Raw genomic sequence first — 20,199 nt, 5'->3', positions numbered from 1 at the left:
ATGAATAATTAGGATTAAGGGAAAAGAAAGAAATCATGGGATAGAAGGAAAAACATAAGAGAAATTATTTAAAAGTGAATAGTGTTCATTCAGACAGACCAGAGAGCAGCTGCTTCCATCAAGGTTGTTGATCTCACAAAGTTGTATGTGATGTATATACATATATATATATATATATATATATATATATATATATATATATATATACATGTATATACATTGCTCCCTTGGTTCTGTTCCGTTTTCTCAGCTTCAGATCCTGCAACTCATTCCATGCTTCTATAGAGTTCACGATTCATGGTTTCTTATAGAACAATACTATTTCATAACATTCATATTCCATAACTTGTTCAGTGATTCCCCAAATGATGGACATCCCCTCAATTTCTCATTTTTTACCACTACACAAAAGGCTCCAACAAATATTTTGGAACATGTAGAAATGTTTCCACTTTTTATAATTTCTACTGGATATAGGTCTAGTATTGGCATTACTAAGTCAAAAGGTATGCTCAGTTTAATTTAATTTAATGCTCTTTGGGCATAATTTCATATTACTCTCCAGAATGGCTGGATGATGTCACAACTGTACCAACAGTGCCCTAATGTTCCAGTCTTCCCACAATCTGTCCAACATTGTTTTTCCTTTTCTCATCTTAGCTAATCTGAGTTATGAGGTAGCTCATAGTTGTTTAAAACTGCTTTTCTCTAATCAAGAATGATTTGGAACATTTTATCTCATAATTATAGATAACTATAATTTCTTCATTTGAAAATAGCCTGTTTATACCCTTTAACTATCAGTGATTTGCAATGCTATAAATTTAGTTTAATTCTCTATAAATTTTAGAAATGAGACCATTATCAAAACTCCTAGTTGTGAAAATTGGTTCCCACCTTTCTTTCCCTTCCAATCTTGGAAGCATTGGTTTTATTAGAGCAAAAGCTTCTTAATTCAATAGAGGTAAAATCAACCATTTGGCAATTTTTAATGTATTCTTTTTCTTATTTGGTCTAAAATATCTCCCCTTTCCATTGACCTGACAGAGGATTTCTTAGTCTATTCATTTATCTATGATTTTGCCCTTTATGTCTAAATCCTGTATCCATTTTGGCCTTATTTTGGGACAGGCTGTGAGATGTGGGGCTATACCCAGTTTTTGCCATACTATTTTCCAGTATTTTCAAGTGTTTTTGTCAAACAGTGAATTCCCAGGCTAGAAGTGAAAGTCTTTCAATTTGTCAAACAGGAGTCATTTATTAGTTTCTTTTGAACCTATCCTAATCCTGTGATCCATTATTCTGTTTTGTAACCAGTAGCAGGAAGTTTTGATGACTGCCACTTTATAGTACAATTACAGAAATGTTAGGGCCAGTCTACCTTCTTTTTCATTTTTTTCATCAGTTCTCTTGCTATTTTTGAACTTTTCTTACTCCAGATGAATTTTGTGACTACTTTTGTAGTTCGGTGAAAGAAATTTGATAGCTTGATGTGTTTGGCACTGAATAAGTACTTTAATTTGGGAAGACGTCATTTTTATTAGATTAGCTTGGCCTATTGATGCGCAATAAATGTCTTGTTCCAGTTATTTGGTCTGACTTTATTTGCGTGAAAAGTGTTTATAATTGTGTTCATACAGTTTCTAGGTTTGTCTGAGGAGGTAGAGTCCAAAGTATTTTATGTTGTCTGCAGTTACTTTAAATGGAATTTCTCTTCTCATCTCCTGGGCTTTGGCCTTGTTGTTTGTATACAGAAATGATGACTTAAGTGTGACTTCTGTGTGTTTATTTTATTTCCTGCTACTTTACTGAAATTGTGTAAGTTTTTCAGATGATTTTCTAGGGTTCTCTAAGTATGCCATCATATCACCTGCAAAAAGTTAAAACTTTGCTTCCTCTATTACAGTTTTAATTCCTTTAATTTAATTCCTTTTTCTTCTCATTGCTAAAGCTAACACTTCAAGTGCTCTCTCTCTCTCTCTCTCTCTCTCTCTCTCTCTCTCTATATATATATATATATATATACATATATATATATATATTTTTTTTTTTTTTTCAAAAGGCAATGTGGTTAAAGAGATTTGCCCAAGGTCACACAACTAGGTAATTATGAAGTGTGTGAGGTTGGATTTGAATTCAGGTCCTCCTGAATAAAAGGCCAGTGCTCCATCCACTGTACCACCACCTAGATGCCCCTCTAATGCTATAATGAATAATAATGGTGACAATGGGCATCCTTGTATCACTGCTACCCTTACTCGAAATGCTACTTAGCTAATCCCCAACACATATAGTATTTGTTCATGGTTTTAGATAGATACTCCTTAGTATTTTAAGGAAAACTCCATTTAATCATATACTGTCTAGTTTTTAATATGAATGGATGTATTTTTTGAAAGACTTTTTTGGCATCTTTTGAGATAATCATAAGATTTCTGTTGTTTTTGTGATGGAAAATATAAAATTTTTAAGTGTTTTCCTAATATTGAACCATTCCTATGTAACTGGTATAAATCTTACCCAGTCATGATATATGAGCTCTTTGCCAAAATTTGAAGATTTTTCCTTTAATGTTCATTAAGGAAATTAGTCTATAATTTTCTTTTTTGACCCTTCCTGGTTTAATCAGCTCGATAATTGTTGCATAGTAGGAATTTGACAAAACTTCTATTTTTTAAAAAATAATTTATATAGAACTGGAATTAGTTGTGCCTTAAATGTTTGGTAGAATTCACTTATAAATCCTTCCTAACCAGGAGATTTTCCCTAGGAAATTTATTGATGGTTTCTTTAATTTTTTTTGCTGAAATGGGGTTAAATATTTTGTTTCCTCTTTTGTTAATCTGGGTAGTTTGTATTTTTGTAAATGTTCCAGCAGTCCCCACAGGGTGTTCAAATGCATTGGCATAACATTGGGGAATATAGCCCTGAATTCTCTCTTTAATTTCCTCCTCGTTGGTGATAAATTCCCCCTTTTGATTTTTGAAATAGGTGATTCCAGATCGTTATTGATTAGAGAAATGCAAAATAAAACAACGCTGAGGTATCATCTCATATCTATTATAGTGACTAAGATGACAAAAAAAGGAAAATGATGACTGTTGGAGAGGATAATAGGGATTTCAATGCTATGTCTAAAGAGCAAGAAAACTGTTCATAACCTTTGAGCCATCTGTATCATTATGAGGCCTATATCCAGAAGAAATCATGAAAAGTGGAAAAATGTCACATGGTCAAAAATATTCATAGCAGCTCTTTTTGTAGTGTCAAAAATATGGAAGTTGTGGGGATTCCCATCCACCTGGGAATGGCTGGACAAGATAGGGTGCGTGAATGTTGTGGAGTATTGTAGTTCTGTAAGAAATCATGAGTGGTCAGACTTTAGAAAAGCCTTTAAAGACTTGTATGGGCAGATGCTAAGTGAAGGGAGCAGAACCAAATGAATGTTGTGCATATTAATAATCATTAATAATGGTCCTTGAGGATGGAGGTGGCTCCTCTCAGCTGTCCAGTGACCAAGGACACTCCTGAGGGGAAACACTGAGAGGAAACAGCTGTGCAGGCTGGGGGCAGAGCAAAGCAGACCATGTTCATGTTTTACAAACTTCTTTTTGTTTTTCCTTTCTACCTCATTGTTTTCCCCTTGGTTCTAATTCCTCTTCCCCAATGTGACCAATATGGAAATATGTGGAACACAAATGCCCCTGTACAACTTTGACCAGACTCTGAAGCTTCCTGGGGAGGGGCAGGGAAAGGAGGGTGGTAGAAAAATGAGGAAGACTTTGAACCAAAAGAAAACAGAAGGAGAGACCAGGGCAAGGTTGCTCCTCCACCTCCTCTCCACTTTTGTATGGAAAGGGCCCTTCAGGAAGGTCCTGCCAGTCTCCTAGACAAGGTCCTCTGAGGCTGATCTTGTTTAACCCTGAGATTGAAGGGCACTCACCTGGGCTGGGGGGCTGGGGCTCCCAGGGGCCATTCCCTCAGGTTCCATGCTCCCTGCTTGGTCCGGCCTGGGTCCTTTGCAGACTGAAATGGAAAGGAAGGATCCTAGAGGGGCAGAGGACTGTCCTTGTCTTCCTGGGCAGGGGGTTGACCTAGAGGGAGTTACAGAGGGTGAGACCCCACAAGGGAAAGAGAGAGACTCTGGCCTTGCCCTCCGGGACAAGCTCCAAGCTAAGGAAGGGGCAGCAGATTGAGCCCCCTCTCCCCTTTTTCTCCCCACTCCCCTTCAGGAGACAGAGGGAGCTTTGGGATTCCAGAGGGGATGAGGACAATCAGAGGTCCAGGACTCCTCCCACTGAATTCCTGGAGGCTTTCCATCCCCTCCCCCAATACACAGCACATGTGCAGACACTATGCAGACCACTGACTTCTTGCTTGCCCCAGGAGGGAGGGACAGCTGGCCATGGGGAGGGCTGGGGCCCTCTGGCCCAGGAATGACCAGGGGAAACCTGAGACTAAATCCCTTCTGGGAACCAGCTCCTGGAAGGGAGCTGAGGCTCTGGAAGCTGAGGAGGCAGGTCCCCAGGAGTCTGGGGAAAGGGAGCAGAGGGAGGGTCTCAGAGGCCCCCAGCAGGGAGATCAGGATGGCCAGAAGGACTCCAGAGGGACACTGAGGCTGGGAAAGCTGGAGGACCATGTCCTGAGGTCTGACTAGGAGCTGGGGGAACTCCTGGGACCTTCTGGGAGAGCAGAAGCTTGGGGTCCAGGAGCCAGGGCTGGGAGGGGCGCTGCTCCGTCCAGACACTCACCTCTTGGTCAGATGAGCAGGATGAGACCCCAGACAAGGGGCAGCCAGGGGACACCAGGAAGTGGGGGTGCAGGGAAGGGGAGTGGGTTCCTAATCACTTGAGACCTGCAGCCCCCCCAGAGCTGGTTTCCAGAAGAGACCTCAGGTCCAGGAAGGCAGAGAGATCTGGGCTCCAAGGAATGAAGGCAGAGGTTTCTCAGGTAGACAAGTTCTGGCTTCTTTTCAGGCCAATTTGAAGGGATCTCCAAGTCCCTAAAGCCCCACTCAGCCCAGGACCCCTCCTCCTTCTCTCCCCCAGCCCTGCCCCCAATCTTGGGGAAGGCCTTCGTAGAAGTCTCTCCCCACTGGAAGGAGCATTTCTCCACTCCAGTCTCCTCCCATCCTTAAAACTCCACCCAAGGCTCCAGGTCTACCTCTACCCGCCCAGCAATCACCTTCAAGACCTGCTGCATCTGTTCCCCCTTCCCTGAGATTTAGACCCTCCTCCTTCTCAGGATCAGGAAAGTCATGATCCCCTTTGGGCAGCAGACTGAGCAGAGGTCTTATAGTTTGAGGGTAAATTGAGGGTCCCTCTGTGACCCTTTAGAACTAATGGTTATTTGTCCTAAACTCCCCTGGCTGCTGATCTAGTAGCAGTCTTCCATTGTCTGAACTCACACACAGGGAGGTTAGAACTGGGTGAAAAATTCTCCTAAAATATGATAAGAAGGGGATTTGTTTAGAAAGTGGAAGAATCATAAGTGTCATTGGAACAAGATGCCCCAGGTCTCTGAATGCCAGGATTTTTGAACTGATCTAGGCAGGAAGAAATTTTCTATGGATAAAGTTTGTAAATGCAGGGAACTGAGCAGAAAGCAACTGAAGGCAATCATTTTAGCTCCTGATCCAAATCCAAAGCATTATTCATTTTATTCCTTTATGTCTTCCATTTGAAGTTTTTGGAAACTCTTGGTTATAAAATGCTGCTAATGAAAAGCTGATTTCTAGAGGGCGATGCAATGATGCCCTCACTAAATTAACCTCTTCAGATGTTGATGCTGTGAAATGGTGAATTGAGCTATTTGAGAATGTGGTACAATGTTTACAAACTTTTAAACTATATTTTTCTTTAAATCAAAATAGAATAATTTGCTCTTTGGGAACAGAAACAAAGATCTGTTAAATTCTCAGTGACTAGGAAGTGCTCTTGTGGGGTTTGTAACAGGTATCTGGGGACTTTCTCTGAGAAAGGTCCTAAAATCTTGCCAAGTCCTTGGGGACAAGCTGCAGTTGTCCAATTCAGATTGAGTAACTCAGCCTCCTCCCAGTTCCCAGGGGTGGGGTGACAGGGCTGTTTTGAGAAGCTTGTTTTTAATGAAGAAATGATTTTGCTCTGTTAGATCCTCTGGCCACTGGTAATGTGAATTATAAAAAGGCTGCTGAGAGGGATTCAGAGAGGAATCCCTGTGGGAACGTTCCTGTGACCTGAGCAGAAGCAGGGAGACAAATTTGCCTTGCCTCCCTCAGGGACCAGAGCTGGGGCAGCTTCAGGGCTCTCTCTGCTCCAGACCCCTAGAAGAAGAGACTAAGGGTGAAGAGCCCAAGCTGGTCAAGACACTGGAAGGAGGGAGAAACTCAGAAACAAACCAGGGAAGGAACAGAGGGCAAGGACAGAAGACAAGGTAGAGTATGAAAAACTGAACTCAAAATCCCATCATTTTTATTTCTTTTTTTTTTAAACGTATTTCAGAAGTGGTTGACATTTGGAATTTTCTGGTAAATATACAACTTAGTAGATGAAGAAACTGAGGCAGCTAGTAAGCATCTGAGGCTGGGTGTGAACTCAGGAAGATGAGCATTACTGGCTCCAGGCTTGGCCCTCTATATTCACTGCTCCTCCTGGCTGCCCTTTGACCACTCAGCTGCCCTGATGGCCCGAAAACATCAATATTTAACTTCTATTAATCAGGTCCCGAATAGGAAACAATTTCTCAGTCCATTCCTATTTGAGAGATCCCCAGGCTTTATGAAATTTCATTTCCACTCCTCTCTTGAATCACTATTCTCACATTAAAAATGAGAATAAACTCTGCAGAAATATTGAGCATTCTCTTTCAGGGGAAAAGGGGGACTTCCAATGAACAAGGGGACTTTCACACTTCCCTAATGAAACAGCCAGAGCTGAACTGAGTTTGATCTTCAAGTATAGGACTCAGTGAACCAGAGAAGGGGTGTACATAAAGGACTAATTATCAGAATTGATGTGGAGCTCTTTGTATACCTTCATGGGAAGAAGGGGCTGATAACTCACATGAGATTTCTCATTTATCTCTCAGTTAAAAGGGGCATATATAGACAAGGAGCACAGGAAGGAGTTGCTTATAATGGGATAATACCGAATGGTATAATATAGTCAAAAGATAGAGTCAATGGGTGATAAAGGAAAGTGCTGGAAGAAAGGGAAAAGAGAGGAAGAAGTGGGCTAAGATATTTCACATAAGAGTCAAGAAAAATGCTTTTTCAATGGAGTGGAAAGGGGGAATGCAAGGCAGAATGAGGGAGCCTTCATTCTCATCAGAAATGGCTCTAAGAGGAAATAACATACAGACTTAATAGGGTGAGGAAATCTATCTTACCCTAGAGAAAAATGAGAAGGGATGGGGGGAGGAGATGATAGAAGCAAGGAAAGATTGTGGAGGGAAAACTCAGACACAACACACTTCTGAACAGGGCCAGGGTGAGAGGAGAGAGAACAGAATAACCAAGAGGGGGGAGGAATAAAGTGGAGGGAAATAAAGGTAGTAATAGCAACTGTAGGACAAATTATTGAAGTAACTTCTCTAGTAGCCTTCCTTATTAGGCTTTTTTTTCCCCCAAGGCAATGGAGTTCAGTGGTTTGCCCAAGGCCACACAGCTAGGTAATTATTAAACATCTGAGGCTCTATTTGAACTCAGCTATTCCTGACTCCAGGGCCAGTGCTCTATCCACTGCGCCACCTAGCCACCCCTCTCTGCCAGACTTATGATAAAGAAGACAACTCATCCCAGAAACTAAGCCATTGGAAGCTGAACACAGACTGAAGAATATATTTGTTTTCCTCTCTCACTGTTCTTCAGGTTTCTCATCATTGGGCTGGGGTGAGATTTATGTTTACTCTCATAACAAGATTATTTCAATGATATAAAATAAAAATGACAGAAAGACAGAAAGAAAAGAATGGGAAAATCTTAATGAAAGTTTATAATTTAAGAATTGATGCAGCAACTCGCAAAAGCGTAGCAGTGTGATGGAGCTAATGGAAGAGTCCTGACAAAGGACTTGTTTAGATGAAGAGATAATGGCGACCCTGATGAGAACAGACATCTAACCTCAAACATAATTTAGTTATTTTTTCAGGATATTCATAACATTTTTAGGATACCAGAGCTCATGTTTGAGAATGATGGCATCCCCTAGCAGAGCGTTTATGATTTATCATTCTTGAATGCTGCACTGTGGCTTGAAAAGCATCACATAGCATTTGGGAATGAAGATGCAGACAAGTAAGCCACCGTAGAGCTCAGGATGGAGAAGACTTTCACAGGTACCATCGCTTTCCCCTTGGTGCTCTGGTATGTGGGCAAAAATGAGATCCAGACACTATAGAACACTAGCATGCTAAAAGTGATCAACTTGGTTTCATTAAAGGTGTCAGGAAGGTTTCTGGCCAAAAAAGCTACAATGAATGTCCCCAGGGCCAAGAACCCCATGAAGTTCAGGACAAAGTAGAAAGCATTGAGTGAACCTGCATTGTACCTCAGAATGATGTGTTCGTGTTCTGAGTGAGGGTCTGTATCTGGGAAGGGGGGGAGAAACCAAGCCAAATACCACAGAATATTACTTGAATCAGGGAGCACAAAAAAAATAACAGAAATAGGTGTCTTAGAGCCCATCCATTTTCTGCTCCAGTAACCTGGTCTTATAACTTTGAAGGCTAGAACTACTGTGTTGGTTTTAGCCAAAATGGAGGAGATGGCCATTGTCAGTGTGATTCCAAATAATGTCTGTTGGAGAAGACATGTGGCTGAGGTAGGCTTTCCAATGAAGAGCAGTGAAGACAGGAAGCATTGGCTTAAGGAGAAGAGCAAGGTGTAGCTGATAGTAATATTGTGTGTAGCTGATAGTAATATTGTTGGCTTTCTATGGGAGTGTCCTGATACTTCACAAAGACTCCAGTGATCAGAACTGTCATAAGACTGAAGAAAAGAGTTACACAGGTTAGAGTCATGCCCAGAGGATCCAGAAATGAGAGAAATATCTCCACCTTGGGGAAGCAAGGATTTCTCTCCTTGCTTGAATATTCATCTTTGGGATAGGCAATGCACTGTTCCATATATGTAAAGAAGGAAAACATTATCAATGTTTGAAGTTGAGCCAAATTTTATTAACCCTTGCAGGGCAAGAATAAAATTTCTCAAACTGAACTTCTTGTCTTCAAAGGGCCCCTCATGATCTGATTCAATTCTTCAAGAGAGATCAGTCTCTCACTAAATAAAGATCTCAATTTCATTATCACTAATAATTCAGACACCTAGACCCTTCCAGGTCATAAATACATGGATTTTTAAACAGTTGTGTCTCAAATTTCATGGCCACAAAGACAATAGTTTCTCATGAAATAAGTATGATGTTACAGGAGGCAATGACCTTGTCCTGATGGCTAATTACACAGAAGAGATATGTAAGATGTCCTAATCAATTGTTTTAATGACTCACGGACATTAATAATGCCCGGGACTCTGCCAGACTTCTTTTTCAAGATGGAGAGCCGAACTTTTTCTCTAAATCAGAGCCTCAAAGACTACTCCACAGTAATTATTATTTGCAGGATATAAAAGTCATTGCCACTCTCATAACTCTTCAGGACCTGTAAAAATTTTGGATAGAGCCTGAACTAGATAAAAACTTAAGCAAAAGAAATAATATAAATTAAAATTTATGATGCTTATTAATAATTTTCTAAGTAACGATGTATCACAAAATGATCTGTTTTTACTTCAAAGGAAAACCACTGGACTAAGACACCACATATGTAAACAAAATTAAAATGAACTGAATGAAATGTAAATAAGAATAATCCCCTGTTTCTAAAATGTTTGCTCAGCTCCTCTTCCTCCGTTTTGGGCAACTGTACTTTTGCCATAATTCGCTTTTATTAGGCCATTTTGTTTTTGTTTCTAAATAGTCTTAGCTGTGTGTGCGCATACTGGGTATGTGCTTCTGGTTAAGTCACTTCACCCTTTTTGCTTCATTTTTCTCATCTGTAACATAAGATGGAGAAAGAAATGGTAGGCCACCTGATATCTTTGGTAGGAAAACCCCTTGTTGGATCACAAAAAAGATATACCTGAAAAAATGGACTTAACATTGTTATTTTTACTTTGTCTAATAGCACATTTGCTCCCTCTGTCTTTCTAGAAAAGTAACTGAAGTATATTAGATTGTGCGGCTGCTCTTTACTTTAACTGTGTGTGTCTCTCAACTTTTAGTGCCCCTCTTTTAAGTCACATTTTATGGAGTTCTGTTTTCCTATCCATTTGACTTTTCACTTTTGTTGATGCATTTGTCTGTCCAGTAAATAACTAGGAAAACATAAAAGCAGAAATACAGGGATGGCTAGGTTACTCAGTGGATAGAGCACCGTCCCTAGATTCAGGAATATCTGAGTTCAAATCCAGGCTCAGACACTTCATAATGACCTAGCTGTGTGGCCTTGGGGCAAGCCACTTAACCCCATCTTGTTGCAGAGAAACCTAAAAAAAAAAATAAAAGCAGAAATACACTTGAACCAAATTAATTCAACATAACCCAATATTACAAAAACTAATATGTCATGCAAAGTGGACACCAACTTCCTGAGGGCTCCTATAACCACTGGAACTTGTTTCCCATTTAAGAGAGAAATAAGAATTGTGATACTAGAATTTATGTTTCTCAAAGGAAGAAATAATTGGAAACAAGGAACAGTTGGCATTTACAGTGATGTATTTCACTGAAGACACCAAAAAGAAAAACTTAGTAGACATACAGATATAAAGAAAAAAGCAATGATATGAAAATTCATGATATCTATTCAATCAAAACATTTTAATTTCTAATTTATCAATGAAATTTCCCCCAGAATAACATTACAAACCAAAATCTGAATAATTTAATGCAAAAAATAAACCAGGACTACTCTCTAGTATGTTAAAACACAAGAAGAAATTCCAAGTCAAAGCAAAACAAACAAATTCAGTCATGTTTTACTGTAAACTCAAAGACAAAAACTACAAGATTTTAAAATTCCAATGGCCAACAGAAAGTTTTTGAATATAAAGAAATTGTCGAATATAAAGGAAAGAGACTCTACAGATATTAGATATTGTGAAATTTTTAATGATTCAACTTTCTATTACAATGTATATTGACTTTTAGCTCAATGACTTTTTTGGTTGGTAATTTATGGGGCAAGAAGTAGTCACTTCATGACTTGCAAAGATTTTTATTATTATTGTTATGATCATTTATCTGCAGCAACACCTCCACCACCATCACCATCATCACTAACTCCAATCATCACAAAATCATCAGCATCATGAAAAATGGGAAAGAAATGATCATGACAATGGCAGTTGCAAGTTTGAAACACATAATGAGAGAAGGAAAAAATTTTCCTGTATATTCTAAAATTTAACCTATATATCTCCTGAAAGAATTCATCATTTGAGAGTGAGTCACAATTTAAAAAAAAAGTTTCAAGTGGTCCAAATCTCAAAGCAAATAACAGCAATATTTTCAAAGAGGAGAATCAAAATATGGACATTATCAGTTCTGATTCTGTGAAGACCATGAAGAGAAGGAATAACATAAGGAGAAAGACAATGTTTCTATAAAAATATTTACAATAAAGGAAACAGGAGATTTCAAGAAGAGAATTTAAATCATTTTGGTAAAAATACAGAGATGATAAAACAAACAATTGCCATCATTTGATAAGAATAAGGGTCATTGAAACTTTATTAAATATTTTACTGGATGAAAGAAATGAAGAGGTAAATACATAACTAGACAAAGGATAAAATGATCATGACAACAAACTTCCAAAATGTTTGGAAATGATAGAAACTGCTTAAGATGGTTGGCAGTTTAGGGGAGGAAGCCTTTGGGAATGACATTGCCTTAATATGTCTAAGTAAAAAGAATTGAAAGACTCAAGTTCTATCTTTAATGAGACTTTTGTTAAAAAAAATCTAATTGTCATAAGAAAAGAATTAAAAACAAATGAATCATGATACAAACAAGAGATCTAACTTAACATAGTAACTGATTGAATAATCTACATATATATATGTTTATATATATTTACTTATGCAGCATTACTTTGGTTTATAGGACTAGTTTGTACTATATTATATTATTCTAATGTATTATATCATATTAAATTACCTTCTAACTTTGTATCCTCATATTATATACCATATAATTGCATCCTGGATATCACATATTACATTATTTAATTTTAAATTCAGGCCTGAAGGGAAAATTCCAGTGGAGAGTTGCAATCATCATCTACTGGACTCCTCTGGTCTGGAAGACCTCAGACTCCTTACTTTCACTTGACTTTCCAGAACAAACACTGGAACAGCCCCATCACCCAACCCTCCCCAGGCAGCAGAATTTCCTCAGCTGAATAGAGAGAGTAATTACCTTGCCCTAGGGCATAGCCCACATTGTTCAAGGATAAAAGTATCCAGTACCTTCACCCATATCCTCCAGGCCAAAGGGAAGGGGCCTTAAATAATGGTCACAGACACTCCAGAAAAAGAAATAAACACCCCCTACTGGCCACCCCACTGGGAGTTACTAAACCCAGTGAGCAAAACCTCTCGGGACCTCAATACCAAAGTTCTGTGAACCAACTCCTTCCCCAACACAAGATCTTAGGAAAATGAAGAAAGACCAGTGAAAAGGGGGGTAAATAGAAAAAAACCTAGAATATAAAGACCCTAACTCAGAGACCTAGATCCTCTGAGGAGAATATGATTTGGTCTCCAGACCAGAAAGACTTCCTTGGAGAAATCAGGAAAGAGTTTAAAAATCAATTGGAAAATTTGGGAGAGAAAAGTAACACCTTGTAGGAAGAACACAAATCTGTGGAAAATACAATTGGACAAATGCAAAAAGAAAATAATTCTCTCAAAACCTCAATTGGTCAAATGGAAAACGCTTTCAAAAATAGAATTGACCAATTGGAAAAGGAGTTGCAAAAGGTAAATGAAGAAAATTCTTCTCTAAAAAACAGAATGTAGTCTGTGGAAACTAATGACTTCATGAAACAAGAACGATCTATTAAACAAAACCAAAAAATAAAAAAAAAAAGAAAATTTTAAATATCTCATCGGCAAAACTACTGACCTAGAGAACAGAAGTAGGAGGAAACAACTTAAAAATCTTTGGTCTCTCTCAAAATATTGAAGAGAAAAAAAGCTTGGACGCAATATTACAGTATTTAATGATGGAAAATTGCCCTGACATCATGGAATCAGAGGGAATAATAGTTATTGAAAGTGATCCCAAAATGAAAACACAAGGAATTTTGTGGCCAAATTCCAGAACTATCAGAATAAAGAAAAAATCCTACAAGCAACCAGAAAAAAAAGGGATAAAGGGCCTGGAATATGATAATTCAAAAAAGCAAGGGAGCTTAGAATGCAGTCAAGAATTCACTATCCAGCAAAACTGAGCCTGCTCTTCCAGGGGAAAAGATGGACATTTAATGAAATAGGAGACCTCCAATTTTTCCTGATAAAAAGACCAGAGCTTAATAGAAAATATGAACTTCAAACAGGAGACTCAAGAGACATATGAAAAGGTGGGGAAAAAAGGGTAAAAAAAAAAACCTTGCTATCCCATAAAAAAAACTGGTTATATTCCTACCTGAGAGAAAGACTCTAATAAGTCTTGAGATTTGTACGTCTATTAGAGAGAATAAACTTAGCCAGAAGTAATGTACACTGAAAAAAAAAGTGGACTTAGACACATGATACTCACTAAGGTGAGACCTTGGGCAAGTCATTTAATCCTACTGATCCATCCCTCAAAAAAAAGAAAGACCAAAAAGAATAGAAAATATTAAGTGAATGAAAAGCAATTCTACTTTGGAAAACACATCCAAAAATTCAAACGATAATCAGAATTTCCAAATGAATTTAAATATAAAAACAACAGACACACTTACACAGAAGATACAGATATGTGTCTATGGGGCTCCAGCCTCCACGGGGGCCTTGGAACCTGACAGGGGGGATAGAGTCGGCGAAATGAGTTGAGTCAACAAGTGGGTAAAAGCAGGAGCAGGGTTAGGGTTAGGGTTAGGGTTATTATTATTGTCTTCATATATTAATGACCAATTCCTGAATTAGGGCTAAATCTCTCTTCATATTTTGATTTCCTCATTCAGAAATCAGCCCCCTTAGATTATTCAGCCAGAATTTAAGGGAGGGCTGATGATGAGATGATATCCTGGGACAAGCCTTCCCCAACTTGAAAACTGTAGATCAGAGCTCAAAGTTAAAGAGATTTTAGTCTAGCTGAATTCTGGTCCATTGTGTTTTAGCCAGACAGGTTCAAGGGGAAGTGGATTTTCCCTTTTCTCTCAATTGCCCTATTCAGGGATGCTCTTGATAAAAATTTCTTTGTCAAGATTAGGTGATGAGTTATGCTTCCCAAACCCTCATGAGAATAGTCATTCTCATAAACTTTGAACTTGTCACAACTGATCACAACCTTTTGGGAACATCCACTCATCTAAGGGCATGCATGTACTTGGAAGCTTCCGTGATTCATCTTTTGTTTACAAGAGAGAAAAAATGTCCATTCCATCAATAATTTTTGTTATACTAACTTTTTGTTATCCATGAAATGAATACCCAGAAATTGTCCTGGGAATTGTGACAGTTGTTTGGCAAGGTGGAAGTGTTTAGGAAAAGCTTTACATACAAACCCCACTCATAAAGATTCTCTCCAGAGTGGATTCTCTGATGTCGAGTAAGATGAACGTGTACATTAAGAGCTTTGGAATGTAATCGATACTTCTCAGGTTTCTCACCAGTGTTCATTCTCAGACATGGGGCAAGATTTCCCAGATTGATTACATTCATACATTTCACTCCAGGGTGGATTTTCTGATGCCTACAAAATTGGTTGGGCATCTTAAAAAGCCTTTTCATATTGATTATAGTCATAAGGTTTCTCTCCAGTGTGGATTCTATGATGTACAAAGAGTTGGGAACTTGTTCTGAAAGACTTTCCACACTGATTACATTGGTAAGGTTTCTCCTCAGTGTGTATTCTCTGATGTACAATAATTCCAGAGCTCTGTGTGAAGGTCTTTCCACACTTATTACATTCATAAGGCTACTCCCCAGTGTGGATTCTCTGATGATAAATAAGACAGAAGTATTCTCTGAAAGCCTTTCCACATTGATTACATTCATCAGGCTTCTCCCCTTTGTGGATTCTCTGATGGACAGAAAGACAGAAGCTCCTTGTAAAAATCTTTCTACACTGATTGCATTCATCAGGCTTCTCCCCAGTGTGGATTCTGTGATGTACAGAAAGACTGGAGATCTCTCTGAAAGCCTTTCCACATTGATCACATTCATATGGTTTGTCCTCATTGTGGATTCTCTAGTGAACAATAAAACAGGAGCCATTAAAGAAAGTCTTTTCACATTGTTTACATTCATCAGGCTTCTCCCCAGTGGGGATTCTCTGACGATAAATAAGACAGGAGCATTCTCTGAAAGTTTTTCCACATTGATTACAGTTTATAAGCTTTCTCCCCAGTGTGGATTCTCTGATGTACAGCAAGTCTGTCACTCCGTGTGAAAGCCTTTCCACATTGATTACATGCAAAAGGCTTCTCCCCAGTGTGGATTCTCCGATGGATAGCAAGATGGGAGCTCTGTGTGAAAGTCTTTCCACACTGATTACATTCATAGAGTTTCTCCCCAGTGTGGATTCTCTGATGTACAGCAAGTCCGGAGCTCTGTGTGAAAGTCTTTCCACACTGATTACATTCATAAAGTTTCTCCCCAGTGTGAATTCTCTGATGTACAGCAAGTCCGGAGCTCTGTTTGAAAGTCTTTCCACACTGATTACATTCATAAGGCTTCTCCCCAGTGTGGAATCTCTGATGATAAATAAGAGAGGAGTGTTCTCTAAAAGTCTTTCCACATTGATTACATTCATAAGGTTTCTCCCCAGTGTGCATTCTCTGATGTACAGCAAGATGGCCACTCCGTGAGAAAGTCTTTCCACACTGATTACATACATAAGGTTTCTCCCCAGTGTGGATTCTCTGATGTACAGTAAGACTGGAGCTGTGTCTGAAAGTCTTTCCACACTGATTACATTCATAAGGCTTCTCCCCAGTGTGGATTCTCTGATGAGAAATAAGAGAGGTGTGTTCTCTGAAAGCCTTTCCACATTGATTACATGCAAAAGGCTTCTCCCCAGTGTGGATTCTCTGATGTACAGCAAGACGGGAGCTCTGTGTGAAAGTCTTTCCACACTGATGACATTCATAAGGCTTCTCCCCAGTGTGGAATCTCTGATGAGAAATAAGAGAGGAGTGTTCTGTGAAAGCCTTTCCACATTGATTACATTTATAAAGTTTCTCCCCAGTGTGGATTCTCTGATGGACAGCAAGTCCGGAGTTCTGTGTGAAAGTCTTTCCACACTGATTACATTCATAAGGCTTCTCCCCAGTGTGGAATCTCTGATGAGAAATAAGAGAGGAGTGTTCTCTGAAAGCCTTTCCACATTGATTACATGCAAAAGGCTTCTCCCCAGTGTGCATTCTCTGATGTACAGCAAGATAGGCGCTCCGTGAGAAAGTCTTTCTACAGTGATTACATTCATAAGGCTTCTCCCCAGTGTGGATTCTCTGATGTACAGTAAGACTAGAGCTGTGTCTGAAAGTCTTTACACACTGATTACATTCATAAGGCTTCTCCCCAGTGTGGATTCTCTGATGAGAAATAAGAGAGTAGTATTCTCTGAAAGCCTTTCCACATTGATTACATGCAAAAGGCTTCTCCCCACTGTGGATTCTCTGATGAACAGCAAGATGGGCGCTCCGTGAGAAAGTCTTTCCACACTGATTACATTCATAAGGCTTCTCCCCAGTGTGGATTCTCTGATGAACAGCAAGTCCAGAGCTCTGTGTGAAAGTCTTTCCACACTGATTACATTCATAAGGCTTCTCCCCAGTGTGGATTCTCTGATGGACAGCAAGATGGGAGCTCCTTGTGAAAGTCTTTCCACACTGATTACATTCATAAGGCTTCAGCCCAGTGTGTATTCGCTGATGAGAAATAAGAGAGGAGCATTCTATGAAAGGCTTTTCACATTGATTACATTCATAAGGTTTCTCCCCAGTGCGGATTCTCTGATGGACAGCAAGACAGAAGCTCCTTGTGAAAGTCTTTTCACATTGATTACATTCAAACGGCTTTTCTCCAGTGTGGATTCTTTGATGTACAGCCAGTATGGAATTCCGTGGGAAAGTCTTTCCACATTGATTACATTGGTAAGGTTTCTCTCCAGTGTGGATACTCTGATGTACAGAGAGTTGGGAACTTGTTCTAAAAGACATTCCACACTGATTGCATTCATAAGGCTTCTTCCCAGTGTGGATTCTCTGATGTAGAGTAAGACTGGAGCTTTCTCTGAAAGCCTTTCCACATTGATTACATTCATAAGATTTCTGTCTACTGTGGATTCTGTGATGTGCAGCAAGTTTGGAGCTAGGAAAGAAAGTCTTTCCACATTGATTAACCTCATAAGATTTCCCTTCATTGTGGATTTTCAAATGTTCAATGAAACTGTCACTTCTTTGACAAGTCTTTCCATATTGAGTATATTCATACTGTTTTTCTATAGTGTGGATAAGCTCATGATTACCAAGATGAGTCCTCTCTTCACCAGAAGCAGTAAAGTCATTCCAGGAGGTCATTTTCAAATTTGCACTCATTTCATCACACTTGGTCTCTGCATCTGATGGAAACAAACACACACATATATGTATAAGGATATCCTCTTCCTCCTGGCAGATAGTTTCCCCACAGTGAAAAGAAAGAGACCTCAAAATTAAATGAGCAGAATCAATCATTTGAAAATACTATAAACTTACACATAAGACGGTTTAATGACCAAAAAGTTCCACACACAACTGCAATGGATCCTCACCACAAATGTGAGACAAGTACACAGCCACCTTGTCATTATGTGTTACTCTTCCGGTCACAAGTTCTGAATGGCCAAGTGACCTGACCCCAATGTCAGCACCAGAGAGTAGAACTCCAGCCTGGTGAAGGAGTACACTCTGGCCATTGCACTGGACAGAGGTTCTCCTCTTTATTTTCCTTTGCATCAAGAGCATTTTGGTGCCGAAAATGCTCTTTTCTTCTGATGAGGCAATCGCCCAACTGTTCTGAACGGGGCAGCTTTGATGCTTTATCCTGTGGCCATTCTTTACAAATTTGATGATAACCTGAGAAATAAATTTCCTCTTTTTCACTTGTCATTTCATAATTTTCAGTTAGATCCACTTTTCTGATCATTTCTTCTGATGCTTAGATAGTATCTCAAGGACTTTTTTTGTAGCCTTGGATACTGTCAATCATCCACTTTTTCTTGATACTTCTTTCTTTTCTCTAAGTTACTTGGATATTAATTTTTCTTGGCATTCCTCATTTATCTTTTCCCACCCATCCCATCCCACACAACGCAATGTTCATGTAATCTTGCTTTGCCACTACTATAGAGGAAAAAACCTCACAATTATTCATGAGCCAAATTAGGTGTCATCCACTCCTCATTATCACTCCCACACCCCTACTTCCCTTTTTTCCACCATCATTGCCCATTTTTTGGTTGGGGGTCCAAATGACTTCATGTTTGAGGTATTAAAAGAACTGACTCACATCCCTTCCCAGGTCACTCAATCCCTGATCAAGTCCTGTGCCTGACCATAGCACTCCCTACTTAATTAGAGGGGTTTGAAGACCAAAGATAAAATTCTGGAGTGGGCTCTGCCCCCTTGTCCCTTTCTAGTCTTTCAACTGCCTTACCCCCCACACAGACTAGGATGCAGTGGGGCAGAAGCCTCTTTGCTGCTCCAACAGTGTGGGTTTTCCCTGGCTGGTGCTCCTGCCTAGAACCCTTACCAGGGCTTTTCTGAAGTACCACAGATCTATTTCCTTAAGCCTGTTCCAGTCTTCTTTAACCTTAATGCCTGCCCACCTTGTCTTGATGGGCTGCAATAGCAGTTGTGTCCATGATGTCTTTCTCACCAAACTGTGGGGTACCAGAAAGCCTTATGTTTTCAGAGGATGAGCCTTGTACTTCCTTTATCGACTTGTCACTGAGTGGATTCATATTGACTTAGAAAGAACTCATATTTGACAGCCTCAGCCCTCTCCAGAGAGTCATAGGAAAGCTTCATGCCCCCAAATACCCAACAAATACCCAACAAATACCTGTAATAGGATCACTGAAACATCAGTAGAAGAAAAATTGAAGGTGAGTTGGGTGGCATAACAGATAGACCACTGGCCCTGTAGTCAGAACTACCTGAATTCAAACCTTGTGTCAGACACCTAGCTATGTGACTATAAGCAAGTCACAATCCCATTGTCTTGGAAAAAAAAAAGAAGAAGAAAACTAAAAGAACCAGGAGAACACTGTACATTTTAACAGAAACACCACAAGAAGACCAAGTATGTTGAACTTAGCTCTTCTCAGAATTTCAGAGATCAAAGACAATCTTCAAAGGCCTGTGATGGAAAATGCTGTCCAGAATAGGAGGAAAAAATATGAAGAATGAATGTAGAGCAAAGCATACTTGCATCACTTTTCGCAACTTCCTTTATGGTTTTTCTATCTTTATCATGGTCCCGCCCCCCCCAATTCTATTGGAATAGACTATGGAAACACGTTAACATGATTGTACTTGTAAAACCATTATTAGACTGCTCATTACCATAGGGAAGAGGATGGAAAGGGAGGGAGGAAGAAAAATACGGAACTCAAGAGCTTACAAAAGGACGAATTTTGAAAACTATCTTTGTGAGTAACTGGAAAAATCTTTTAGAGGAAGGGAACTGAAAGTCCAGGGAATTCCATCCCTCATATTACAGATGAGGATACTGGAACTCAGAGGTCCTTAAACAGGATCCAACTGCTGAAAAGTATCTGAAAAGAAATAACAAACCAGGTCTTGCTGAGTGTAACACTTGTTTACTGACACATCCAGAAGCCTCCTGGGATCCAACCCACACCCCTCACTCCTCACTCACCTGTACAGGAGGTCCTTAGACCCTCTTGCTCCAAGTGGGGGATCAAATCTTCCCTGGAAACTGGAAATCCTAGGTAGGGGGGA

At 39.5% G+C, this 20,199-nt stretch overlaps 1 protein-coding gene across 1 annotated transcript; it reads right to left on the bottom strand.

The window, feature by feature from the left end:
* Nucleotides 1-14,851: 14,851 nt before the first annotated feature.
* On the bottom strand, nucleotides 14,852-17,793 carry LOC141510072 (uncharacterized). The gene is given in 2 exon segments (XM_074220066.1): nucleotides 14,852-15,581; nucleotides 15,583-17,793. Coding segments are annotated over 2 exon segments (2,826 nt in total). The 5' UTR covers nucleotides 17,791-17,793; the 3' UTR covers nucleotides 14,852-14,963.
* Between the last annotated feature and the right edge of the window lie 2,406 nt (nucleotides 17,794-20,199).

This window comes from Macrotis lagotis, chromosome 1 (assembly GCF_037893015.1).
Source record: "Macrotis lagotis isolate mMagLag1 chromosome 1, bilby.v1.9.chrom.fasta, whole genome shotgun sequence".
NCBI lineage: Eukaryota > Metazoa > Chordata > Mammalia > Peramelemorphia > Peramelidae > Macrotis > Macrotis lagotis.
This window is presented reverse-complemented; position numbering and strand designations above follow the sequence as displayed.